General features: G+C 46.2%; 1 protein-coding gene across 7 annotated transcripts in view; it reads right to left on the minus strand.

The window, feature by feature from the left end:
• PRRC2C (proline rich coiled-coil 2C) overlaps positions 1-27,518 on the minus strand; it is a 1,565,218-nt gene that overhangs the window by 1,482,277 nt on the left and 55,423 nt on the right. For all 7 annotated transcript variants that reach the window (XM_069641251.1, XM_069641250.1, XM_069641252.1 and 4 more), the window contains exon 2: positions 3,137-3,301. In XM_069641251.1, the coding sequence (XP_069497352.1) occupies positions 3,137-3,248 (112 nt within the window). In that variant the 5' untranslated portion in view covers positions 3,249-3,301. The remainder of the gene's footprint in view (positions 1-3,136; positions 3,302-27,518) is intronic.

Raw genomic sequence — 27,518 nt, forward strand, 5'->3', positions numbered from 1 at the left:
AAGTTAAATTAAGCTGGGAGTGAAAAGGGAGCCATCCTGGTGAGTCAAGGGAAGAGGAGATGGAGTCGTGAGGTGAGAGAAGGCAGAGGGAGCGGATATTGGAGTGGTATATCGGTTTGAGGGGTGAAAGGTGTGAGGGGGGGGGGGGGGGGGGGGAGGAGTCCAAAGAAGAGAGTGGAGCAGTAAAAGTGTCTGGAGAAGATGAGGGAGGAGATTAGTGGTTTGCAGTCAAAATATTGAGAAAAAAAAAATGTCGGATGACAATGTCGAAGAAAAAAAAAAGTCGAATAATCTATTTTTTTATTTATAGTTATTTTTTGGCTCTCGTACGTTAAAAAAAAGGTAAAATCAAAAAAGGGGGGGTTTGAGGGAACCTCCCCATTTCGAATAAAAAACATTATAAAAATATTTGACCTTTTTTCCTCGATAGTTTGACATTTTGATTTGAGGTTTTGACTATGAACCGAGTTTAGTAGCATGGAAGGTTGGGAGAGGATGAATTTTACAGATATTGTAGAGGTGAAAGCGGCAAGATCTGGCAGTAAGAGAAATGTGGTGAGAAAGAGGTGGGGGTCGATGTGGAGACCAAGGTTGCAGGCATGAGGGGAGAAGGGGAGTTGGGAGGAAGGGAAGGAAGGGAGTTAAGGGAGGAGGAGAGGGAGGAGGAAGAGTGTTGGCAGGGAAGAAGAGGAGCTCAGTTTTATCTGAGTTGAAAGGAAGTGAGAGGACATCCAAGATTTAATGGCGGAGAAGAGACCTTAAGGTGGATGTCAGGTGTGAAGGAGGAGAAGGAAAGGGCTGGGTATCAGCGGCATAGAAATGGTGTGATACACCAAAGGAGGGGATAATGGGAGCTAGGAAGGAAGTATAGAGTGAGAAGAGAAAAGGGCCAAGGACAGAACGTTGGGGAACACCGTGAATGAGAGGAAGGATAGGTGAGGAGTGGCCACCCCATGAGACTGAAAATGTGCGATGAGAGATAGGAGGAGAACCAGACAAGGATGTAGTCTTTAAGGCCAAATTAGGAGAGAGTTAAGGAGAAGAGGGTGGTCAACAGTATAGAAGGCAGCTGAGAGATCAAGTAGGATGAGAATAGAATAATGCTTAGAGAAGCGAGTAGATAGGAGAGAGCTGAGAACGGAGGTGAGCCGTTTCCGTGGAGTAAAGAGTGCGGAATCCAGATTGGGTGGAATTTAAGGTAGAGAGTTGAGAATAGACAATACGTTCTAGAGGTTGGAAGAGGAAGGGAAGAAGGGAGATAGGGCGATAATTGGATGCAAGATGGGCGTTAGCAGAGGGTTTTTTGAGAATGGGGATGATGGTAGAGTGCTTAAAAGGAGCAGGGAAGGTGGATGTAGAGAGACAGGTGTTGAAGAAGCATGCGAGATAAGGTATTAAGAGAGGGTACATTTTAGGGATAAGGGAGGTAGGAATGGGGTTCGCAGGAGAAGCAGTGGGATGAGTTTTGGAAAGGAGGAGGGCAACTTCAGATTGAGTGATGGGGTAAATGAGGACATGGAGGGGAGGGGGAGAATAAGAAGGGGAAGAGAATAGATTGTCGGAGGTTGAGGACTTAGAAGGAAAAGAAGGAGGCAAGGTCAGAGGCAGAGAGGAGAGGCAATGGAATGATCAGGGGTGGGGGAGAAAAGTCGAGATAAGGTTTGAAAGATGCGGAGTGGATGTGAGGAATGAGAGTGAAGAAGGTCGAAGTAGTAAGTGCGCTTAGCAGAGTTGAGACAGGAGTCATAGAGGAAGTGATAGTCGAAGTATGCAGATTGGTTGGAGGGAGTGGGGTGTTTGAGCCAGGAACGTTCGAGGCGCCTAAGAAGGCGGCACATGGAGGAAAGATGAGGAGAAAGCCAAGGTTGTGCAGTACGGCAGGAAGGGTGAAACGAGGAGAGAGGGTATATAAGATCTAGAGAAGAGGTGAGGGAAGAAGTTAGGGTGGAGGACGCTTCAGTAGCTGAAAGAGAGAAGTGCGAGGGGCGGGGGAAGGGCAGGAAGTAAGGAAGAGAGAAGGGTTGAAGTTACATAGGTCACGATGGAAGAAGGGGGTGGAAGGAGGGGAGTTGGGGGTGGGGGTGAGGGAGAAGGAGAGTCAGGAGTGGTCAGAAAGACAGTTAGGTAGAGAAGAAATGGCAGAGGCAGAAGGAAGAGGCAAAGATGAGGTCAATGGTAGAACCAGATTGGTGAGTAGGAGGGGAAGGGAGAGGGGTAAGGAGGTAGGAATCAAGGATGGACAGGAGAGGAGAGGAGGGGGGAGTTGGTGGAAAGATTGAGATTGAAAAAAACAAGTATTAGAGGGGAGGGGCTGGGGAGCGGAGCCCGAGAAGATGGTCAATGTCCTCATAAAATGAGCCAGCAGGGCGGTATATGATAAGGAAAGATATAGCGTGGGTAGAATTAAAGATTTATGTTTACATGTTCTCCACCTAAATCATGCACAAACTTGAGGTGATGGTAATTATGGGAATTAAAACACCAACATCTTATTTGATTAATACAGATATGAGTACACAAAAAGGCAAAAGGTAGGGAATAATTAATAGTTCAATTATACTGGCAAACATCACAAGCATGCCAAACAAAAGAGGTTGTAAATCTTCATTTCAGAAATAACGCACAATAGGTAAACTATTACTACAGCTGTTCCTATAAAAGCACACAATACAAGCATGAAATTCATCAGTATCTAAAATACAGAGGAAAGAAAAGGTATAGGCAGAAAATGGATTTAAAAAACAGGTTGAGCTTATGACAAGAATTTCCGTGTTCTGTACCATGCTCCATCAAGAAAACCAGTTACTGCAAAAACATTTGTGTGCTGCCTTACACAAGTCTGAAGCTTCTGTTGAACATTAGTGTTTAAACAATGGGATGAGCTATTTTGGTCTTGCATCATTAAGATAGGGACACTAATACAAAAAATGTATCTATATCCTCTGAAGAAATCAGACAGAGCATAATTTAGTATTAAGAGTGTTTCCAGTTACAAAAGCAATGCCTTTCATTTTAAACTACTGTGTGGGCCTCCAAATAAAAAGAAATAGCTCGACTTCTGGAGTGGTAGCAGGAGACCATTTACAGTTGATCCCCAAAATGATCGGTCACAAGCTGAAAACAGATAAACGTTTACCTGTACTTTTCTGCGTTTCCAATGATTTTCCTTTGTATGTATTAAAAAGGCTGAGCGTTGCATACTTTTTCCCATCTTTCGTTTTCGTGGTCTGGCCCGACTTCTCCGACATTTCGATGGAAATTCATCGAGTCTGATGCAACCCTCCTCAACCTTCAATACTACCTGTACGAGAAAAGTCAAAAAGACAAGATTTTACACAGAGGGCGGGTGAAGAAGCTAGAATTCGGTTACGGATAATAAAAAAGGTGCATTTTACACTTTTAAACAGATATGCTCAAATATTTAATGATAAAACAAAGGCCTGTGTATATGGGGCTGAATCACAACTAAAGAGGGTTCTAGGTCAAAGGATCGACAGTAAAAGGGTCGAGAGGTCAAAGGATCGACACCAAAGGGTCGAGAGGTCAAAGGATTGAATTTTTTTGGGGGTTCCCCCCGAACCCCCACTTTTTTGCTAAAACCATTTTTTCACACAAAAAAAGTGGAAAAAAATTTGATCCTTTGACCTGTCGACCCTTTATATTCGATCCTTTGACTAGACACCACTACAGAGCACTGTTGGCAATGCAAGCTTTGTACTTTGGCGCATTATATGGTTCTTTATAAAAATATATATATATATATATATAAAAAAAACGAAGTTAAATCATATTGAGTCTTGTACTTGAGTGATGTCAAATTAGTTGTATGTGTGGAGGTGCATTCCATTGGGGCAAAGTATAAATTGTGATTGCACTACCCAATTCAATGTAAACTGAAGCATTACAGACCACAAAGGATGCTCCATGATAATAAAAATGTAAAAAAAATTAAAAAAATCTTTCGAAGGCCACCCTAGTTGTGGAAAACAGGGAAGCTACTGAGAGGTTAGGCAAAACCCAATCAAGGCAGGGTGGATTATCAGTCGAGGCTTAGTCTTTGAGTGAGTGGTCTGGGTCTACAGATGCCAGAGTCAATTCCTTCTAGAGTCCTATGGTCCTCTAGCGCAAACTCTCGCAGATCAGACATTTCACCAAGCAGAGTGGGTGTAGATCTTTCTTTTGCAGGAGCCTCCCTCTGGAATGGCCACCCTGCCCTTCAGACTTGAGCCAAGTTCCGAAGCTTCTCAAGACTTGCTTTTCTCCTCCTCCTTCCCGTTCCCCCTGCCTTGCTAATTCCCCCGGTCGCTGCAACTGGTTCCTGGCCCCTTACTCCCCTATATCCACTTGTCCTCGGGAACCCTTCCCACCCCCCCCCCCCCGCCCCAACTAGCCTACTAAGCCTGGTCCATCCCGGTCCACCCACTGGTTCACCCTCTTCCCCCCCCATTCCTTGGGTACTTGTCATCTTGGACTCCCTTTAGCACTTGCTCAGTCCCTTGAGCCCCCTCCCTGCTGCACTTCTCACCCCTCCCCTTTCCCCATCTCATCACCCTTGCTCGCTGACCTGCCTCCTCCCCTTGCACTTCGTGTTACTGCATTTGCACAATCTGAATGTCACAAAGCTAGTAGGACCGTTACTGTTTTCTCCTATACCCTTGCCCCCCCATCCCGTGTTGTGGTGTCCAGAAACACCTTTTTGCTGTATAGGAGCTATACAAATGCTCAATAAAATGAAACATGTACAGAAAAGCAGCTATCAGGTCTTTAAGAACATATGAGAAGATGAAAATCACAGGCATTTGCAATCAAGATCCATATGGGATACATTACTCAATGAAATCGTATTTCTAGGGCTTGTATCTGCTTAGATTCACATGCTCTGCATAGTCCGGCATCTAGTGGTAGTCGTTGAGTATTACAAGATTTGTTTTCGAAACTCGAAAACGGATGTCAACAGGGCGTGTTACTAATACTATACCTAGCGTGAAGTGTACTGTACCCATGGTCCTTCACGCGTCGAGGTTCCTACGTTTGTTTCTGACACGAGGTTGGATGAAGTGTAGCGCAAGTACAGATGTGATAAAGCAGAAACAGTGATAACTCGGAAAACATCCTTGCTTATACCCCAGAAGGGGAGGCAGGGTGGGCGCATGTGAATGTAAGCGGATACAAGCACCAGAAATACGATTACAGCGAGTAATGTATCCTTCTGGAGCTTGCAGTCCTGCTTAGATCACATGCTCTGCATAGATGAGCGAACAGTACCTGGAGAATGAGATGGGAAGTGAGATGGTAAAGCGGCAAAGATGTTTTAGGACCACTTGTGCCACCTGTAAATCGGCGGGTGTGTGTCAAGGCAATAATGCTGTGTGAACGTATGGATGGAACTCCATGTAGCAGCCTTGCAAATGGCGTTTAGAAGGACGTTTGCAATGAAAGCTAAGGTAGCTCCTGCACCTCTGGTAGAGTGAGCCCTGGGGGTGAAAGGTAAGACTTTCTTGGATAGGGAATAGCAGAGCTGTATCCACTGGACTACATCTGGAGACAGCATTCTTTGATTAGACCTTGCAACCCGATGACAAATGCTCAATGAGATCCTGAGCAATGACGCCACTTAATACGCGTATTAAGTCACTAAAAACACACGCACGCTTGAAATGCGGCATAGCGAGCTCCTTAGATCTTCACTCCATCCAAACACTTACCTTCCATATCACTATGCTTACTCTCTACTCTATACCAACACAATTTGAGTGCAGCTACACCCTTCGATCAATTTCAGCCTAGCTGCTCACATACGAAAAGGACTCCATAAACATCTCATCATTCTAATAAAACGCAGCTACACCCCACGAAAACCGGCCTATCTGCACATAAGTGTCGTACACAGGCCTAACGCAGCCAGAACCCAGTCTTGGTGTCCATCCCCCAAACTGCACACATTCAACTGATAGCAATTACCACCACACCTAATGCTAGGCTGCAGCTAGCATCAGGCAATTGCATTGGCTGCCCACATAATTGGTGCACCCAAGAACCCAATGACACCTTACTCTCAATTGACCTGGACTACAGTCCCCGAAGGCGTTTAATCTACCAGCGCTTTGAGATCATACCAATGATAAAAAGAGCGCTATATGAATGCCAAACATAACATATGTGGTCGCCTTCTCTTACAGATGCTATGAAAACATAGTCTGTTTTCCATAGAGGTTTAGTTTTGTTCACATAGTACAAGACGGCCCTCCATAAATCAAGCGTATGGAGACTTCTTTCTGCTGAGTTAGATGGATTTTGAAAGAAGGTAGGAAGTTCTATGGATTAACATGGAACTATGAAATTAACTTAGGTGGGAACCTATGATGCGTACTAAAGGATAACCTTGTCATTTTGCATTATGAAAAAAGGGTCTTTTACGGACAAAGCCTGTAGATAATGGTCTCACTTTATAGAGGTGATGGCTACTAGAAATGCAGTATTGCAAGTCAAATGTTTTCGGCTCGCCCTGGGCATAGGCTCAAAGGGTGGAGCCATGAGCTTGGAGAGCACAACATTGAGATCCCAACCCAGGGGTGGGTTGGAAATTGTATTGCATTTGGTTATTTATATAGCGCTCTTTCCCCACGCACCCCTTCACCTGATGCTTGCTGCCGCCACCGCCATCCACTTGGTGAAAGGCCTCGGGCAGAGGTCAGCCAGCCCGAATGGCAGATCTCGAAACTGAAAGTGAGATCCGCCAATGGCGTATCTCAGGTACTATCTGTGCTGGTGATGGATAGGCAAATGAAAGTAAGCATCCTGAACGTCTAATGACTATATTCAATCCGGGAACTGGAGGGCCTGAAGGATCTGAGAAAGGTGCGACCATCTTGAACTGGTCCTTCCTGAGGAACGTGTTCAAGCATCCAAGATGGGACTCAATTCTCCATCCTTCTTGGGGATTAGGAAATAAGGAGATTACCACCCTTTGTCCGATACAGGTACTGGTTCATAGCACCTTTATGTAGCAGATTCAACATTTCCTTCACAAGGAACGGACTTCAAACTTTGAATGAGTGGTTCGCTGGTGGATGGTCCAGAGGCCTTTTTAGAAAGTGGAGGCAGTAAACCTGGGCTACTGTTTCAAATGCCCACGCATATGAAGTAATACCCCGCCATTCTTGCAGATGCTGTGAAAGTCTGCCTCCCACAAGAGTCTTGTGGGTCAAGGCCTCAGAGGTTTTGAGGCGGCTGAAGCAGTGGCTGAGGGTAAAGTAGCCCTTGCCTGGGTGTGCTTTGCACGTCACCCTAGTCCACCACGTGGGAATATTCTTTGGATCCTTTGACTTGCCAAGCCTCTCGCTCTTCCAACCAAGTAGAAGAAACAAAAGAACCTACCTGACCCCCACTCCCAACCCTCCCCAAGATGATCTGTTGGGTTGAGCTAGTTGTGGCTGTCTGATAGCGGCACCAAGGGATTTGGCTGCCACCTTTGAGGTCTGCAGCTTCTCTAGGCTTTCATCAGCCTTGCTGCCAAACAACTGGGTGCCGTCAAAGGGCACGTTGGAACCTCTCCTACAGGTCGGGTGCAAACCAGACGTCCACAACCACGAAAAGCCTGCATTTTAATGTGCTTGCTGCCATGGGTCTGCTGATACGGTCACCAGAGTCCAATCCCGATTGAAGAAGCTCACACAGCCCTCTTTCTGTCTCTTACAATATTCAGTAAGCCATCTCTTACTTCCCCTTCGGGAATATGTTCAGCCGCCATGTATAGCTACAGTCCCTGAGGGTGAACGTAAATTTAGCTAATACTCAAGTGGCATTTGCAGATTTAAGAGCCATGCTCCAGGCATAAAACCCTTTCCTTGCCCAAGCACTGAAAAGCTTATCCCTGTCTGGAATAATTTTTGGATAAGCTGTTTGTTTAGAGGTAGAAGCCGCAACTTCAACTCCCAGGCATTTTTTTTAACCCGGTCTTTGGGGTGAATGGTGTCGAAGAGGCCATCATTTGAGTAAGTCGCAGTTCATTTATCTAGGCATTTATGTAAGTGTGCAAAGCCCCAGGGAATAAGGGCACGAGTACACTAAGAAGAGACGATGAGGGGGAGCAGACTCAAGGGCTTGGGGTAAAATAGTCTTAGTTGAAGAGGAGGATTTTCATCTTCTTCCAGAAGCTGCAGTAGGATGGTTCTTTGCGGAGGTGATTAGGGAGCTCATTCCAGAGTGCAGGGGCATGGGCCTTGGAAGGTGCCCCCCCCCCACCCTTTTGTGGTTGAATCTGGGGGGGGTTGGGAGGCAACGTTTGTAGGCCGTGCGTTGGGGCCTTGTTGTAGTGTCTTGAGATTTTTGTTGCCAGGCAAGTAGGGCCGTTATTGGAGAGGCAGCGGTCTGTGATGGATAAGATCTTGATCCTTGATCCTATCTGAACGAGAGCCATTGGGTGGATCTCCTGCCTTCAGAAATGTGGTCCCACCTTCCAATCTAGAGTGCTGCATTATTTTGGATTGAAGTTTGAACACGTTTTTAGAAGAGGTGCCACAAAATGGAGAATTGCAATAGTCTAGTTATGAGCAGATGAGATCTCGAGCCATCTTTTTGGTCTAAAAAAAAAAAAAAAAACGACTAGGTCTGCTTGCAGTGAGAAGCAGATTATAACCAGAACCGAAGCGTACTGCAATTTTCAAAGCGTTAGCCATCGCAGAAAAAACAGAACTAAAGCAAATGGGTGCTGCCTGCGCTATATGTACCAGTGATGACTGACATCAAGACCGAGGACCTCAAGGTTCATTGAGTAGACTGCATTGATGCACATCGCCCTATGCCAAAAAATGTTTTGCTGGAGACGAATATATCAAAATATGTGGAAGGACACAAACCATTCAAAGTTTGTTTTCTCACATCACTTTTATCAACTCTGTCCCCAATCGAGTTGCTACATTTGAAAGCAGAAATAGGTCTATTTACGTGGCTTTTCCCACTGTTTAAAACGTTTCAATGTTTTTTTTTTTTTATTATTATACTCCTGTGTAGAGATTTAGTACTGTACTTTCTTACAAAGAAAGTTAATCTTTCTCACCAGAATTTTTGCCTTCCAAATATCTATCCCCATTGTTACTTTGTGCCCTTTTCTTAAGACATTTTATATTAGTTTCTCTGGGTAGCCATGCTTTAGTAGTCTCCCTGAGAGGGACAGGGGCCTTTTCATTGAAGTCACTTCTCTTGGTGACGTTCCTATGAATACATAAATCCATTTACTCCCCACAACAGGGTCGGAATGTCACTAACTCACCCCATTATAAAAAGCTTGCTGCTTCCTTTCAAATCTGATTGATCTATTGCAAGTGCTTTTGAGATTGAAAGAGCATTGGTTCCACCCTGTATATAAATAAACCTAACATTTGATCATAGGGCAAGTTAGTTACCATCCAAGCAGGGTGGATGAAAGGAATGGTATCCAAGTAATGCATTCCAATCCATTTGGTGGAATTGTACGACTCAAAATCCTTTTCAGTCTTTTAGATTGAAAGATCTAGGAAATTCATTTCACTTTTAGTAATAGTTGAGGTGAATTTGAAGGGACAGTTCAGAGTGTTACACCAATCTACAAATACAGACACCTTGGCTTCTAGTGCCACCCATATAACTAATATTTTATCTATATGTCTTCCATGTATGCATGAGCTGTTGGATAAGATTTAGGTAGAAATAGGTACATGCTTAATTTAAAAAAAATTTTCAACATCTAGGCTGGCAATGCTCAGGGCAAATGTAGCCCCCGTTTCCGTAACCCCTACTTAGTTTAAGAATGTGCCATCAAACTGTAAAAGATAGTTTTTCCAAGTTGTCTCCATACCCCCACCCCCATAATAACAGGCTTCATGAGGGGGAGCTGTGGCTAGGCAATTAGAGACGATTTTAGTTTGCTGCTGTTGTATCTTAGTATAGAGGGACTATGTCCAAAACCAATAATCTATACCCAAATAAAACGAGAAAAAAAAAAATATGCACAGAAAAGTGGGTTGATAATGATTGCAGGAGATTCAAAAGGACAATTGATGAAGGCGTTGTTCCATTTAGATCACTCTGCACTTGTCGAACTAAAAAAAATGAATATAAACACCTCATTAAAGGCAAAAAGCACACAATTGAGTTAGTGGTCAGTACAGGAATTAGCGATACAGGAAAAAGATCAGCAGTTAGTGTCCAAACAAATTGATGCTGACAAGTCCCCAAACAACTACCTCATCTATCAGCAAAAATTCACTAATTCCAGAGATGGGAAATCCTTGATATGATATGGCATTTATAACGCGCCTATACACAAGTGTTTCAAGACGCGACGAGGCAAGGGAGGGGGGAACAAAGGGAAGACAGACAATGATCATACTAAGCTAGGTGTCATTGAGATCGCGCAAGTGCATGGGAAGGGGGAAAGAGAAAAAGTGGGTGGGGAAGGGAGAGGGGAAAGAGCAGTACATGGGATAGTAGAATAAATAAGATAATAAAAATGACCAGAGTGCAAGGTAAGTGTAGACATAAGTGCTGGTAGGGGGACTGTAGTGACACAGAAAACAGTCCCCAGGTGCAGGGGTTGCCAGGGAGGCAGTGCAGGTGTGCAACTGGCAGGGCCTGGGCCCAAGATCAGAAAGGGTGGCCAAGTAACCAGTACAATATCGGCCAGGAATACAGCAGGGGTTAGGGGTAGAGAAAGCAGAAGCAAAGAGGAATGTTTTTGAGGTGCTTCCAGAACCGGAGATGGTTCTCCTCAAGTTTCAGGGAGGCAGGAAGGCTCTTCCAGAGGGAGGCCCCTGCCGAAGAGAGAGATCTACCACCAACTCTTTGCTTGGAGAAGCGACTGACCCTGAGGGAGTTGGAGGCGGATGAGCCAAGAGCTCAAGAATGAAGATATTTAGGAAGAGAGAGTTGAAGGTATTGCGGCCCCAAGCCCCAGAAGGACTTGTGGACAATGCAGAGGGTTTTGAACTTAATCCTCGCAGCCACTGGGAGCCAGTGCAGAGATTTCAGTCCTGGAGAGATACGATCCCTGGGCTTGAGGCCTTGATAATTGCAAGGAAATGCATGAACAATACGCAACTATAGCTATCCAACATAGAAATATGAGAGTAATGGGCAGCCATCTTTACCGAAAATGGAAGCCACAGCACACTTGTAAACGAAAGGCCTCAAGGCTACAGGAGGAGTCAAAATGCTGAAATAACAAAATACAGATTCATCCAGCGATCAGACGTTAGCTAGCAACCCAAGCCAAGGTTATTGTGTACTTAACGAAGGTCCAAACGTGGCAGTGAAAGCACGAGATAACAATTACCAAGACACAAGCCGTATATTCCTAAATTAATTTAACCCCTTAAGTGCCAAGGACGAGCTATCTTGTCCTGAGCATTACGTTCGTGTTGCCAAGGACGAGCTAGCTCGTCCTTTTTGACACTCATTTTGTGCGATGCCTGCAAAGCTAGGATCACACAAATGTGTAATCCAACCCTCGGGCTATGCTAGGAGGTTCCTCCTCATGGCCCGGGGGTTGGATTTCCATCAGTTTCACTTCAGCACGCGTAATGCGTGTTGACATGAGAAATTAATTTTCACTGCAGCAGCCATTTTCGGCTGCTGCGGTGAGTCTCCACCTTTCTCCCCCTCGATCTGCAGCATTATTGTGCTGTTCAGATCGAGGGAGGCGTCGTTGGAAAGGGGAGGCTCTCCCCTTTCCAACGACACCTTATTTGAAGCATTGCAGGGCTTGGAGGGCTTGGAGGGCTTGATCCGCGCCCAGCAATGCCACTAGACCACCAGGCATCTGTTTTTGAAGTGGGTGGGGAGAGGGGCCTGCTTACTACGCAAGCAGGCCCCTCTCCCTCCCAGCCCCCAAAGCATGGGGCAGCACATTTTGCTCCCCCCCTAGGCACGAAAGAAAAAAAAAAAAATAAATAAAAAAAAAAATAAAAAAAATATAATGAAAGCGGAGTGGCCCTTTCCCCCCACCCCAAGTGGTTGGGGGCACCGCATGTAACCCTCCCTGGGGGGCAGATTTCTGCCCCAAGGAAGGGATACATAAGAGGCCCCCATCCATTGGGGGGCACCAGAAATCTTATCACTGCTCCCACTAGTTTACCCATCTGCCAATGGGAAAGGGGCAAAACAAAAGCAATGCATTTCTGTTTTGGGTGGGGGGGGCACTAGACCACCAAAAAATGTATATAATGAAAGGGGGTGGCCCTCTCCCCCCATCCCAAGTGGATGGGGCACCTCATGTAGCCCTCCCTGGGGGCAGATTTCTGCCCCCAGGAAGGGGTACATGAGATACCCCCCCATCCATTTGGGGTGGGGAAGAGGGCCACCAGCAATCTCGTCACAGCCCCCCCCACACTCCAAGCATTAGGCAGTATGGTTTGCCCCCCCCTTGTGTGCCCATCTGCATCAAGGGAAGGCGAGAACAAGTGCCCCCACCAAAACCCCTAGCGACTTCTGTAATGGAAAGGGGGGTGGGGGGGGGGGGGGAGGTCGCCCTGCCCCCACCCAAAATGGAGGGGGGTCTCATGTAGCCCTCCCTGGGGGTAGATTGCTAGTGCAATCTGGCAATCTACCCCTAGGAAGGGGCAAATGTGTTACTGTGGGGTGAGGATCAGTAGACCACCAGGGATGGCTTGAAAGGGGGGCCCTGATCGGAGAGTAGTAGTTATGATTTGTTTTTGCTGGGCTGACCATAGGTAACTAATGCTTATTGTTTTGTTTACAGCTTTTCTACGCGAGCAGCTGCAACGTTATGCAAGTACTGTTATTGATTATTCTATGGTTAGGGCCAATTGTCAGTGGGGTGGGTGAGACTGGATTGTTGGTGGTGTGAGTCGTCTGGGGAGGTATTTTGGTGGGCTGGGCCAATTGAAGGGTCAGGCCACAAATTGCCCCCTTGTGTCATGATCACAGGCCAGTTCGTAGGTTAATAGTAGTCTTAAGGGTTAATTCCAGGCAGATAGTGGTGTTGCCCGGGGATAGACCGGTAATTTCCACTGAATCAATAGGACTTCCTGTTTTCCTGCAATGGCCGCCTCATTGCGCCATCCAGAGACTACTCTCATAGGTCTAGTCTATTTCAGTATTTTCCTATATATAGCAGGCTCACCTGGAGGCTCGCGCTTCGCGTCGTTGACTGCTTGCAGTACTAACGCTTACCGCGGTCTCTCAGGAAGTTCCTCAGCTGTTTCCAGTCAGAGCCCTTGTCCTTGCCCCTTGCCCGTAGTTTCTACTCATTCCTTCTTTCCCGCCTCCCTTCCATTTAGTCTAGTTCCAGTCCCTTACATTTTATTCTTTTTCCGTCGTGTTGTGAAACCTCAGTGAATACCGGCAGGGATACTGGAACAATTCGCAAGTATTCTATTGTGGTGTTATTGTAATTGCGAAGGTTTAGTCTCTAATATTCTTATGCTAGTCAGTGTTTTCTTTTGTCGCCGTTTATGCGGCGAATTTCTAGTCACAGTTGTCAGTTGTAACTGCCGGCAAGGAGCGCACGCAGCCATGGCATAATTATCAGAGCTGCTGGTGTTTTCAAGAGGCGCTCCTCTACTCGATGAGTCAAACATATAATTGTCTGCGTGTTAGTTTTTTCGAGTGGCATTGTTTTCAGGCTTTTTTGTGTAATTGCTGTTGATATTAAAATAACGAAATTTCTCCTCAGCCAAGTTGATAAAGATAAATTACCCGCACATCTCTCGATAGCCAATCCCATATATGAATATTTTCTGGAGGCATTAGGTGGGGGTTTTACACTCACTACCGTTGGTTTATAGGGTTATTCCTTTTCCTTTAAAGCTTCACTTAGGTATTTAGGATAAGGGTGACTAGAGTTAGGGTTTACCTCATGTTCTAGAATACTCTAGTCATCTTCCCCCTCTTTTAGTGTTGCCGCCTCCATAATACCAACATTCTTCAGGACTTGCGCCCCTGTGTGAAAACAGGATGGAGAGCTCATAAAAAAATAATAATCAGGTAAGCCTGGGGGTATACCTGGGGACTAAAATCCTAGACCGTCTCTTGAAAGAGAAATTCCCAAGGGGTGGATATTAAGGAAAGTTATTGTTTGATGTTTCCACAGTAATTCTCTGTTCCTTGAAGAAAGGATTTGTAAAGATCTCTCAGGGCGTTCCCGCAGAGTTCAGGTAAGCGTTACACCTTGCCAGAATAGCATTGGTGTTTCCCTGGGAGCTGGCGGTGCTGTGTTACAGATGTCACCCCCAGGGAGGAATGGGGATCATGGCGGGGCTCCCCGGAACTGCAGCTGGACTTGGAGACGGCCGACCCACATGGTAAACAAGACACCCAAGGCCGGAGGCATCACCTCTGACCATCCTGGAGTTCTGGCTGACCTGCGTTACAGCTTTTCCCTCCGGGCTCTGAACTGCCGCTGGGCTTGGGGACGGTCAAGCCACATGGGAGACAGCCTCCCAAGTCCCAGGACATAACCACTCGCCCTCCCGCCTGCCCCTCCCACTGACTATCCTGGAGATCTGGCGGGCCTGCGGTACAGGAAAAAAATGGGGACCCTGCCAGGGCTCCCTGGCACGATCGCTGTCATTGGGGACGGTTGACCCACATAAGAGACGGCCGCCCAAGATCAGGGACATTACCCCGACGAATCCTGGAGCTCTAGCTCAGTTGTGTTACAGAATTTCCCTCAGGGAAAGGTTGGGGACCCTGCTGGGGCACCCTGGAACCGCTGCTGGGCTTGGGCATGGTCAAACCACATGCGAGACAGCCGCCCCAAGGCCAGGGATATGACCCCCCCCCCACGACTTTCCTGGAGAGGGAGAAGCTGTAACGCAGACCAGCCAGAGCTCCAGGTTGGGCTTGGGGTGGTCGACCCACATGGGTGACTGGTGCCCAAGGCCTGGGACATCACCCGACCATCCTTAAGCTCTGGCCGGGTTAGGTTACACCTTCTCCCTCTGGGAAAGGATGGAGAGCCTGCCGAGACTCAAAACGCACCTGGACTTGTGGACGGTCAACCACATGAGGGACAGCCACCCAAGGCCAGGGCATCACCCCCGACCAGCCTGGAGCTCTGGCTAGGCAGCATTGCAGAATTTCCCTCGGGAACGGACGGGCTCCCTGGGACTGCTATGGACGATCAACACTTTTTCCACCAAGGTAGGTGCTCCCACACATGAGGTACTGTTTTCATCTGGACACCTGTGGGAATGTGGTAAGGTATGACGTGTTTCAATTGTTTCCAGGTGGGAAAGGTCTGAAAATTGTGTTTTTAGGAAATTGCATGGGGTTCCCGGGTTTCCTTGTTGGCTTCGGCACCCTAGTCCCAAATCTGTAGGTTGTCCACAACAGCAAAATTTGCTCTGCCGAAAGACTTGGGGTTACACCAGTGGTTTAGCCTTATCCATTTGCACTCGGTAGGTGCACCCACACATGTGAGGTACTGTTGTCGTCGGGACACCTGTAGAAAATGCAGGAAGGTAAGACATTTGTTGCCTTCACTTTGTTTTCATAAGGTTTTCATACATTTCCTGCTGCACTTTGTCACACAACCCTTTCATTTCCCAAATGTGACCCACATGTAGTCCCTGCTTTAGGCACTATACGCTTTTGTAACCTGCAATAGCCACCTACCCTGCAAAGGGTCTGCCTGTGCTCTTTCACCAAAATAAAAAAAAAATAAAAAAATAAAAATGTATGCTTGCCCATCCTGTTTTCCTTATTTACACATGCCAAGTACGTCTGTTTAGGCCATAAGCATAGAAATCCTGTGTACCATGGCTCTGTTTTTTTGGCTTGTGGTATTGTTTGTTTTGTGAAACATTGTGATTTCTTAACTGGAAGAGTCGGGGAAGTGTAGTAGAGCATTGCTTTTCTCAAAATGTACAGAAGCCATTGCGTTACCGGGCCAACCATGTATACCATACACCTTTTTTCCAGTCATTTTTCCAATTTTTCCCCCAAATTAGGGACATTTTCCCTGCATAGTGGTTGCCTGACCTGCGCAAATCAACCCTTCCTAAACTTGGTATTTTGTCTACTTTTCAGAAATGTATGCCTTTCGGTCTTCCCATTCAGCTTTCCTGCCCCCCACCCCCTTTTCCATTCCGTCCATGCATGTGCTATTGGAAGAAAAAAATATAAAATTATGTTTTATTGGTTTACACTCAACCTGTTCTTGAAAGCCGGGAAAATGACGAATTCAGCACAAACCATTTGTTTTTGTGTCCTAGCTCTTACAAGGAAAAAAACATAGGCCTTTGTACATCATTTTAGTGGCATTTTCTGAAAAAAACAAATGTTCTCCCTTTTTGGTTATTTGCTCTCACCCAGATACAGCAAACTAGGATTCCTTGGTGGCGTTATGATCGCCTACATGTGGGAAGAAAAGCAGCCAAATTTGGCAGCGATTCCATGTAACAGAAAAATGAAACAAGGGATTGAATGGCACCATACCAGAAATCACCAAAAAAGGGCTTGGCACAGGGGTGGGGGACCCCTGGCAGTTAAGGGGTTAAAGAACAGCCAGCCTTTGTAAACCAGGTGCAGGCAATAATAAGCCAAAGTCTGAAGAAAAACCCATGAGTGTCCCCAGTGGTAAAAGGAACCATTAACACCTATACCAATATTAGCTAAAATCTCAATAAATGCAAAGAAAAATAATTCTAAATGCAGTCTCATCACACGTGACCTACCATTAAACACCCTCAATGTTAGGCCGCCCACTAGATATTAAGCCAACTAATAATCTATTGTAGAAGAACAAGTTACTTACCCACGGTAACGTTCTTTCAACTGGATATTCCTCCCACGTATTCTGCATCTTTGACATGTAATGTCAAAAGCTTCAGCTGCTTCGGAAATTCTTTTTCGGCACAGGGCGCTGTCCGTCGATGGCGTCGAGCCGATGTCCCTCGAAGGCCTACGTCAAGGGTGATGTCATGTAAGGGTACATAAAGCTTGCGCAGTGCCTGTTCGCCTCAGTTCTGTTTCCCCCTCTTGCAGCAGAGATGCCCATGAAACGGAAGCTATAATAGCACAGGAAATTCTGCTGAGGAGTAGGTTGGGAGGGCGATGAGTAATATGTGGGAGGAACATCCAGTCGAAAGACCGTTACCAGGGGTAAGTGAATTGTTCCTCAAATGGATTGCGTCATCCCATGTATTCCTCATCTTTGACAGACTCCCAAAGCAGTATTATGTTTGGAGGAAGGTGTAGAATGACAATTTAAACATTTTCAATAGCAAAGTACTGCTTTGCCAAACATACCATCCTGAGCATGGGAGCATCCAGACAGTACTCTTTTGTAAATGTGTGGATGGAAGACCATGTTGCAGCTTCACAGATATTTCTAATTGGAATTATAGATATAGCCATGCCCCTGGTGGAATGAGCTAAAAAAACCTTCAGCGGGGATCTTTACCTGCCAGTCAGTAGCATTCTGATATTTTGAGAATTATCAATCTAAACAAGGTCTGTTTGGAAACAGCTTGGCCTAGCTCATGTCCTGTGTATCCGATAAAGTTAATCAACTCTAAATGTAGGCATTCTGGAGAACTAAAAGCTTAGCACTCTCCTAGGGTCCAACCTGTAGAGTCTTTCCTCTTCCTTACCTGGATGAGGTGGAGGAAAGAAGGAAGGCAGAACAAATTTGGGACTCAAATGAAAGTCCAAATCGACTTAGCAAAATGGAGGGTTAGACCCTTAAAACAACCCTGTCCTTATGGAAGACGGTACAGGGTGGCTTAAGTGCCTGCAACTCGCTCACTCTACCGGCTGATGTCAGAGCTATCAAATCGGATTGTCTTAAATGTTAATAACCATAACGGACATGTGTGCAGAGGTTCAAATGGAACACATTATGAATTTCAAAAGCAGATTAAGCTCCCAAACCGGAACCTGGAAAGCAGGTGGAGGGAACACATTAGTGAGCCCCTCTAGAAATTGAGACACCAGTGGTATTTTAGAATAGGAGCATTCATTTGAAAAGCACTTAAAGATGGATTGCACTGCCAAGTAGCTTTTGATGGTACCTATCTGAAGGTCCAAATTAGCTAACGATAGAAAAAAAAGATAGGCCATGGATGGCCTATCAACATTCTTTTCCTTGCACCAGTTGCAAAACGTATTCCAACAACAACGGTACAAAGATTTTGTTGCTGGTCTTCTGACCGAAAGCAAGACCTCACATCCAGGAGGTCCCAAAGCTTGTATCACTCAGACTTTCAGAAACCAAGCGTGAAGGTTGAGAGTTTTGACCTATGGATGGAGAGCCTGACCCTCTCGCAAGAGAAGGTCCTCTCTGTGAAAAACCCATTGGATGACAGATGGACATGTCCAGAAGGTCCGGGTACCACATCCTACTGGTCCAATCCAGAGCAATTAGGATGTTGCGTGTCCCAAACTGTCTCAACCACCTGATTACATGAGGAATAAGTCACCAGAGGAAACGCATACAGTAGTGGAAAATCCCAGTCCACCAACACCATGAAGAACGCAACTTTCCATGGAGCAGTAAAGTTTGAACTTCCAGTTGACACTGGCCGCGAACAGATCCACTTGAGGGGTTCCCCAAAGGGCGAAGATCTCTTGAAGGACTTCCTGAGCTAGTTCCCCACTCATCAGAGTGTGCTCTGCCTGCTCAGAGGGTCGAAAGCAGCGTTCTCTCTGGCTAGGTGAACTGATGGGGAGATTCCTTCTTGAATTCCCCAGTACCACAGCTGCATTGCCTCTCTGCACAGTGGTAGTGACCCTGCGCCTCCTCTCTTGTTGAGATGGTGCATGGCCACTGTGTTGTCTGACATTATCAGGACATTCTTTCCATGCACAGAGGACAGGAAGGCCTTCAGCGCTAGTCTGATTGCCCTCAGCTCCAAAATATTGATGTGTAGTTTGGACTCCGAAGGAGACCAACGACCGCTGACTGTCAGATCGTTGGCATGGGCTCCCCGCCCCGTGAGTGAGGCGCCCGTCACTACTGTAATCTCCAGCCATGGTTGCCAAAAGGGTTCCCCCATGAGAATATTGTCCTCGCAGGACCACCACAGAAGATCCTGTGAGACCATGGATGGAATCTGAAGTTGTTCTGACATTTGTGCTGAGAACTAGGACCACTGTTCTTAGAACCCATTGAAGAGATCTCATTCTAAAACTGGCCTCGGGCACCAGAAAAATACAGGATGCCAGGAGGCCGAGCAACCAAAAAAACAAAACGTGGTAACCATCTGAAGAAGGTCTTGAACCCTCACCTCAGGTGGCAAGCTCTTTCCTAAGGATGGGTCTAGTACAGCTCCGATGTACTGGAGCTTTGGGAAAGTGTCATTTGGGACTTCTTGTAATTGAGGGAGATGCCCAGTCTGTGGAGAGAGTGGCAGGTGACAGATGATCCAGAGCTTGATTGGGAGACTGCGCCTTGATCATCCAATCGTCAAGGTAGGGGTAGACGTGAATCCCCCTCTCGAGACTCGCTGCCACTACTGCCATCAGTTTGGTGAAAACCCTTGGGCAGAGGTCAGCCCGAATGGCAGAACTCGAAACTGAAAACCTCAGTTATTTTCTGTGCTTGAGATGGATTGGCACATGAAAATAAGCATCCTGAAGGTCCAAGATCACCAACCAATCCTGCAATTGGAGAGCCTGAAGAATCTGAGAAAGTGTGACCATCTTGAAGGCCAAGATGGGTCTCAGTCCTCTGTCCTTTTTGGGGATCAAAAAATATGCGGAGAACTATCCTTGGCTCCTCTCCGCTACAGGTATTGGTTCTATAGCACCTTTCTCTAGCAGGGTTAATATTTCCTGCGCAAGGAGCGGCTCCGAAATCCTCAAAGAGTGGTTTTCCACTGGATTGTTCTGAGGTCTTATAAAAGGAAGGCAATAACCGTGGGCTATGGTTTCCAAAGCCCAAGCATCTGAAGTAATGTCTTACCATTCTTGTAGATGCTGAGACAGTCTGCCCCCCAGTGGTGAACTGTGGCTCAAGACCTCAGAGTGGTTTTGTAGCGACTGCTGCAGAGGCCGATGGTAAGGAGCCGGCTTTCCATCTCTACCTGTCCACAACAAGGAACTCTCCTTTGGCCTCTTCGACCGGCCATTCCTCTCGCCTGTCCAACTGAGGAATAATAGCAAAAAGATCTACCCCTCCAAGATTGTGCACTAGGACGAAAAGGCTGAGGTTGCCCAATAGCACCGCCTAACGATTTGGCTGCCGCCTTTGACGTCTGCAACCTCAAGTCTCTCGAGACCTGTCAAAAGGCACGTTGAGAAGCCTAGATTGCACATCCGGTGCAAAACCCGAATTCAACCACGCAAATCTTCTCATGACCGTGCTGGTAGCCATGGATCTGCTCATGCTATCTGCAGAATCCAATCCTGATTGAAGGGACTCCCACATGGCCTCTTTGCTGTACTTAATAGCCAAGAAGCCGTCCCTTTCTTCCCCTTCGGTAATGTGCTCTACCGCCATGGAGATACAGTCCCACAGTGTACGAAAATGTTGCGAGGGCACAAGTGGAGTTAGCAGATTTCAGTGACATGCTCCCTTCAGAAAAAGCCTTCCTCGCCCATCCATCTACGCGCTTGTCATCCCCATCAGGAGGGATGGCAGGGTACACTGCCTGTTTTGACGTAGCCGTAACTGTCTGCACCACCAGACTCTCTGGAGTGGGGTGTTTCGACAGGTAGTCTGGGTTCGCTTCTGGAGGGGCAGTATTTTTTAGTCAGACTCTTGTCTACTACAGGATTAGACTCCGGAGTCTCCCAGTTCCTAGACACCGTTTTTTGAAGTGCCATATGAAAGGGCAAAATGGGATCAGTCTGAGGACCCTTGTCCAGAATTCCCGTTGGGTTGTCTTGGTCACAGTGTAGTGAGGGCCTACTCCAACCTAAACACTCTACCACCTTTGACATAAACTGACGATAGGAAGAGTCAGCATGTTCCCCTGGTTCAGGCTTTCCGAACTCCAGTTCGGGGGAGGCATCAACCCCACTTGCTGTTTGCAAGTTTTCATATAACTTGAAATCGTTTAGGCACCAACGGCTTGGGTGGCAATTGTGGCGCAGATGGAGAAGACTTCGACGTTGATGACTTAACAGGCTTCGAGGGCCTGGCGGGCGTCGACCATGGCGTCAACTAGCTCAACTTATCACTGGGTTTTTTTGTGATACTTTGTTTTTTCAGATCGGGGCCTCGAGGGCTCCCGATGAGGATCAGGTTTTATCGCAGCTCGAGGGCACGCGGGTCTTCGACGAAGACCTCGCTTCTCCAGCTTCATCCGTATGGCACAGTCGGAGCATGGCTTGGTTTATCAAATAGTTTCAACATTTGTACCCTGAAGGCTTCCCTTTCAGCGGGTGTTGAATTTTTAGAAGGGCATGCAACCCTTTCAGGGGAATCTTCTGAAAGTCGACGAAGGCGACCAACAGTGCTTCCACTTCCGACTTTTTTGAAGACAGGGAAGAGTGGTGGGATCCACTCCTTGACCTAGAACGTTTGGACTTCTTCCTCCGAGGAGAGTATTCCCTCGACTCGTCATTCAAAGGCCTAGCAGTTCGGGAAAGTGACCCTCAAGGCTTTTCCTTTCATGGACTGACACTTGGAACACTCTGGGGTATCGTGGCACTGCCAGAGGCACCACAGGCAGATGCAATGCGGGTCAGTAAGTGAAATTTCCGAGCCACAATCTCTGCATTTCTTAAAGCCGGACTTCAGTGTTGACAGAGTCGAAGAAGAAGACACATCTTCGATGATTTTTCGAACGTACGTCACAGAACAGGTGCGCTGAATTTTGCGCTAAGTGAACTGCCAACATGGAAAAACAGAACTGAGGCAAACTGGCACTGTTCAAGCTATATGTACCCTTCCATACCTCACCCTCGGAGGCCTTCGAGGGACATTAACTGGATGCAATCGATGTAAAGCACCCTCTGCCGAAAAAAAAAATTCTGAAGCAGCTGAAGCTGGACAGGACACGTCAAAGACAAGGAAAACGTGGGAGGACACAATCCATTTGAAATGTCTTCATTATTAATTTAGATGGCATCAGGAACAGAAAAACAGATTGCTGCTACCCAAATAGAAGTTTAACCCCTAGAGAACATAAAAAAAACGTTTGAAAAGCATGCTGAGAGCAACAGTGTATGCTGTCCCTGCTTTATTTGGAGGTTAATAAAGCTGGGTTTTGCCTCACATTTGGTCTATTTCTGTTATTGAGTCGATTAGGTCTGGCTCCAGAACCTCTTATTTTGGAACTTTCCAGGCCTTATGAACATAAGTATTGCGTTCAAAAGGAACACTGGAGGTGCAACCAGATTGTGGCCCAAAGAAGCAGCAGATATGGACTGTGGCCGATTTTTGACTGTTGGAACCACAAAGTCTTTTCTTGCTTCTCGTGCTGGGACCGTATCTGACAAAACAAAACGTCATAGGGTGATGGTGAGTGGCTAGGAGTGTTCTTAGGCTGGACTGGGCTAGACTTTCTGCTCATCCGGTCTTGTGCCCGGCGGAGCCACTGGAGTTTGCAGCCAAGAGCGTGCGTCAAGAGGGATTTGAATGCACTGCATAGGAGCTGGTCCTGTATCCATCACTGCAGGTACTGTAAAACGGTCACATTTGTTGTTGTTCTTTGCTGCTATTTTCCACTGACCTGCTTGTGACACTGCACGCCCTTTCCACTCTTCACGTGGAAATGCAGGGCAAAATCACTGACAGCAATAAATCAGAACACTCTTAAGGGAACGTTCTACGGGAAGTCCAACGGATACAAAAGAGCTTATAACCAAGACCCTCACAAACCCCAGGGAGGCAGCATGGATCCCCAAGCATGTTTCTCTTGGTGTGGCCCCCAAGCAGGTCAGGTGGCAGCTGGGCATATTACAGCCTACTTCAAACCCAACAAAGCTGGATGTGAGACTAGGGCAGCCGACTCCAGGAAGACAAAGATGAAGTCCGCGTTGAGGCTCTGAGCCAATTGGGTGAGGGGACTGTGGTGTCCAACTGGTCCCTTGGCAACAGACGGTAATTATTGAACTTCTGCTACTCTCGCCAAAATATAGGTCAATCTCAATGCAAAACTAGCCCAATAATGACGTGGGGGAAGCACCCGTCCAGAATGGACCAGGTATTCAGCGTCAGGTCCCTTCGGGTGATAAGGCCTCACACCAATTATTTGCCTCCCCTCAGATGTTCTCTTCGGGCCTTTGGACTTCGGGGAATGGATGTTGGGACAACCTGGATTCTACCCAACATGATTCTGGAGGGGCGGAATACGCTGACAAAAGTGTGTGCAGGGATACGAGGCGTCAACACATACTGGAAGTGAAATCTCGCGTGATGTGCTCCATTTTGCAATACAAATCTCGTTAAAATGACAGGGCTGCATTCACAAAGACGTCACGAAACAAAGCCAGTTTATGCACGCCCGTCAGTCTTTCATGGTGTCCCATTGTGTCACAGATTTGGCGGTGCAATTTTCGTGCCCCTCACGTGTTGCAGGTCCCGCCACATACGAACAAACCTATTGTCCGACAGGATTTTGAGGTGTCTCAAGTTCCATCTGCAGGTTCCACTCAATCTCCTCTCACTTATAAAACTCAAAACAAAATCTAGTTCTAAAACAAAAGAGGGTGGCGAGCACAAAATCTCATATCCCCCAACACAAAGACTGGGACTGTGACTAATCGTAAATCTAAGAGCAGGAAAACTAGGAAACGGGCCCTTAGCAAAAGGAAGAGAATCTCATCAAGAAGGGACATCGACTAGCTGGCTTCTCAAGGACAACAATGCAAGTGGGTCTGACCTGGAGGTGTCTAATATCAGGCACAAAGCCCTAAAAGTGAAATTTCCGAGACCAACTCACGAAGACCGATTAGGGCTGGGGGCCCTGTGACTCATGTCTGTGCCAGTTATGGACGCCCAGCCTAGAGCGGATTGCCCTGTTTTGGACACTGCCATGTTTTGGACACGTGTATTGTCTATTAGAAGAAAAGGGCAGGGCTGTAAAAAAAGTGCATGTGAACCGATCTAAACTATCGAGGACTTTTGCTAAAATAAATTCACTTTGATTGTTAAATTCCTGTGATTTTGAATTCACTGAACCTGTGAAGTCTGTGCAGGTGGTATGGCTTGTATCCATTGCAGCCTCCATATGAAGCCTCCCTCTTCAGAGCCCAATGTGACTCACTTGAATTCTTGGGGTTTGAATTAGACCAAGCCATTCCCATCTTTGTTGCACAGGGGTCAAACTTGCCACGAGTTTGGCTAAAGCCAAATCTGTAAACGCACCAGACAACGAAAAAGGGGTGGAGGTGGCTGAAGAGTATTGGGGGGTCGAGTGCCGTCAAAAATGAGCATTTACTCTGGCCTCTTGGAACACCAGAGGCCATCTACATTTTCTTGTTAAAAGGTTCCTCCCAAGATGATCTATTCAATCGCATGTCGGATGTATGGGGACCATTCGTTCTCTGGCAGGTTCAGGAACATCGCAGTGGATAGCAAAATTGTTATTCGCAATGTAAATGTACGAGGTTGTAGGTGGCTGGGGTTTTTCAGAGAATGGACATTGGATGTCTTAAATGGCAGAATTCAAGTAGACATTCTGGGAAAGCCCACTTGGTTTGCGGGACAAATGAAGGCCAATCTCCATTACCCATGTGAAAACATCCCCTTGAACGAAAGAGTTAGCGATCTTGCTGTCGGTAGGAAGGCATTTAGTGACCATGCAGCACTCCAACGTGGGACATGGAGGAACCAGAAGTGCAATCTAGAGGTCCGGAGGGGTGGATTCCTAATTGCATGGGCAAGAAGGTTGTGTGGTCAGAGCGCAACATAAAAGGCCTGTTCGACTTTACGTTTGCAGGTCGAAATGGAGTATTCTGTCCTTTATCAGGCTTCCATTGAGGAGTTTGCAGCATGGCTGTCCTCATGGTCTAAACAAACGGGTAAGGTATATTTGAAGCAAACCGCAATGAGTGGTAAGACATATGTAATGTACACGCCTTAAACAGTGAAGTTAAGGCCAAACGCTTAATGCACAAGGAGTTACAGGAATTTAAAAGTAAGCCCAATTCCTTGTATATGTTTCAGTGGGAGTACCTTCGATAAAACATTTTTAAAAAGAAAAAAAAGAGAAAAGAAAATAAATATAGAAATTGGATAAAGAGTAGACGCCTCAGGGGCCTGATTTCTAACAAATGTTGGCAGCTTTAAACAGAAGAACCCCAGGAATACGTGGCGAGTGTTGTCGTTGGCTAGAGGGGCCGGCCGACTTGTCTATTCTAAACCCTACCTCTGCTGAAACCTGGGTTAATCTTGTAGAAAATAGGATGTACGATTCAGCACGTGGTAGGAGAATTCTGCTCAGTAGCAATTCCACCTGGAAAGTTAATTTCAGCCCTGGCAGGGTTCACAGTCAAATTAAAGAACTTGAGGGCCCCGGAACCCAATGGTTTTTCTGCAGTGTTCCTACAGGGGGGGGGGACAGTCATATGTGGGACAAGTTATGTGCTTAATTCCCCAAAATCTGCAGGGAACGATCGATTCCCAGGTCGTAGAAAAATCTACATTAGTACCAGCCTTTAAATCCGGTGATTGCCTATTCCCTGAGAATTATCTACTGTCCCTACTCGATATAACTGGTAAAGTTTTCGCGTCTTTTGTACTTCAACACCTACAAACATGGGTTACAGACACCATTTTGCATGCCTTCCAAACAGGTTTTCGGCCTGGGTTGAGCACGGTACATACCATTTTGGTTACTGGAAACCATAATTGGCCAGGTTAAAAAGGCACCAATGCCCCTCTGTATGCATCACATTTGCCGACTTTAGGTTGGCATTCCATCAGGTAAACCGGAACCTCTTATGGCGTAAACTCAGAGGGTGGGGACGGTCCTCGTTGGGTTCTTGAGATCGTGGAACTTCATTCAGAGACCAACGGACAGATTCGTATAGGCAACAAGGGGAATTTGTAGACGCCTTTAAGAATTTACGTCTGACTTACTGGTCAGACTGATCAAGTGCTAAATGTCATCCAAAAATCAGGAACAATTTGCTGTAGTCGCCATGCTTTACGTTTATGATCCAACAGTCTTTGATTAGTTGTTGACCAGCATGAAATCAAGTATAAATGAGCGGGGGTGTTATGCAAGAGAGCATGGAATGTCTGTTAACCTATAAAGACCAAAACCATAATATTCTCTGCAAAGAAAGTGAATAGGTCCTGCATGAACTCCAGCCCAGTTAACATCGATTACACCGACTCCAATACATATGTGGGAGTGAAAATGTTAAAAAGTGGTAACCATGGCACCATGGCAAAATTGTTGAAATCAAAATCAGACTAGTCAGGTAAATCACATTTAATCTGTAATTTTGCCACCAATTATGCAGGGTTTTCATTAGAAGGAGTGCCCTCTCTGTAAGCAGTGGTTTTGTTAGGCGATTTGGTATGGTTTAGAGGCCTTGGTTCTAAAAAATTTAAAATGGTTAGATGTGATCAAAGGGTACTTTTGGCGCAATGTGCTGTTCTTGCCCAGGTCCACCACCATAGTCTGTACGTGTGGAGCTTGGCCTGGTTTCCCTACAAGCTATATTGTTAAAACATAGGGGTGTTCTATTCTTGAAGGCACAGCTGTCCCAGTCATGCCCGCTATGAGCAAAAGTGGGCAAGTGTTGCGGTATGGCAGACAAAGTGGGAGAAGGGGACCCCGTTTAAGGAAACTTGCCACCTGATAAACTGGAAACCGAATTTTGAACGCAGTGATGAGTTCCTGGTACTGGAGGTGTGTTTTCAACTGTAGATTAATAAAGTGGGACTGGCTATGAAACTATGAACATCTTTCATGGTTACATGGCTACCCATAGGTGCGCCATGTGACAGATATTTGAAGGCCCAAAGCTATCTCTCTCTGTCCTAACCCAGAGTTCTACAAGTTCCGACTGATGCGCACAAATCAACTCCCTGTGCGCTCACTATTGAATCTGAAAAATCCTGGATAATTTGGAAACCGTTAAACATCTACTTAATGAAGGCCCGTGTCTAGGGTCACTCTACATGACCACCTTGGGTAACCTACTGTATGACTACGATACTATCAAGTCAAATGAATTTTGGATCTATTGTTCTAACACGCAATCAGCAACGCACCTGGCACTTCATTGGGTATGAACACAGTACAGCAGAAATTGACTGAAATTAAAGCTTTCATTGAAATCAATATGCATTGAATATCAATCAATTCAGTTTTTGAACTATAGTGAAATGTTTATGATGTGTACAGATGTAAGTTGTTTTCATGTAAAAAGTTGTAATTGATTTACATGTAAAATGAAATTGTAAAATTTCTTAATGAACTAAACACAATACTAACTGGCAGAAAGATGGCTTCGGAAGCCGTTAGCAATTTTTTGAGGAAGGGCATCCGATTCCCTAGAGGTCTTAAGACCTTGGGAACACCGTCAGCCCCGGAACCACAGACTGCAACGGCTTCGGTAAAGATGTCCGACCCAAATTGAGTGCAGATAGGGCCTTACTAGTATAAGCC

Source organism: Ambystoma mexicanum, chromosome 1q, assembly GCF_040938575.1.
Source record: "Ambystoma mexicanum isolate Mex_15411 chromosome 1q, UKY_AmexF1_1, whole genome shotgun sequence".
NCBI classification, from domain to species: Eukaryota; Metazoa; Chordata; class Amphibia; order Caudata; family Ambystomatidae; genus Ambystoma; species Ambystoma mexicanum.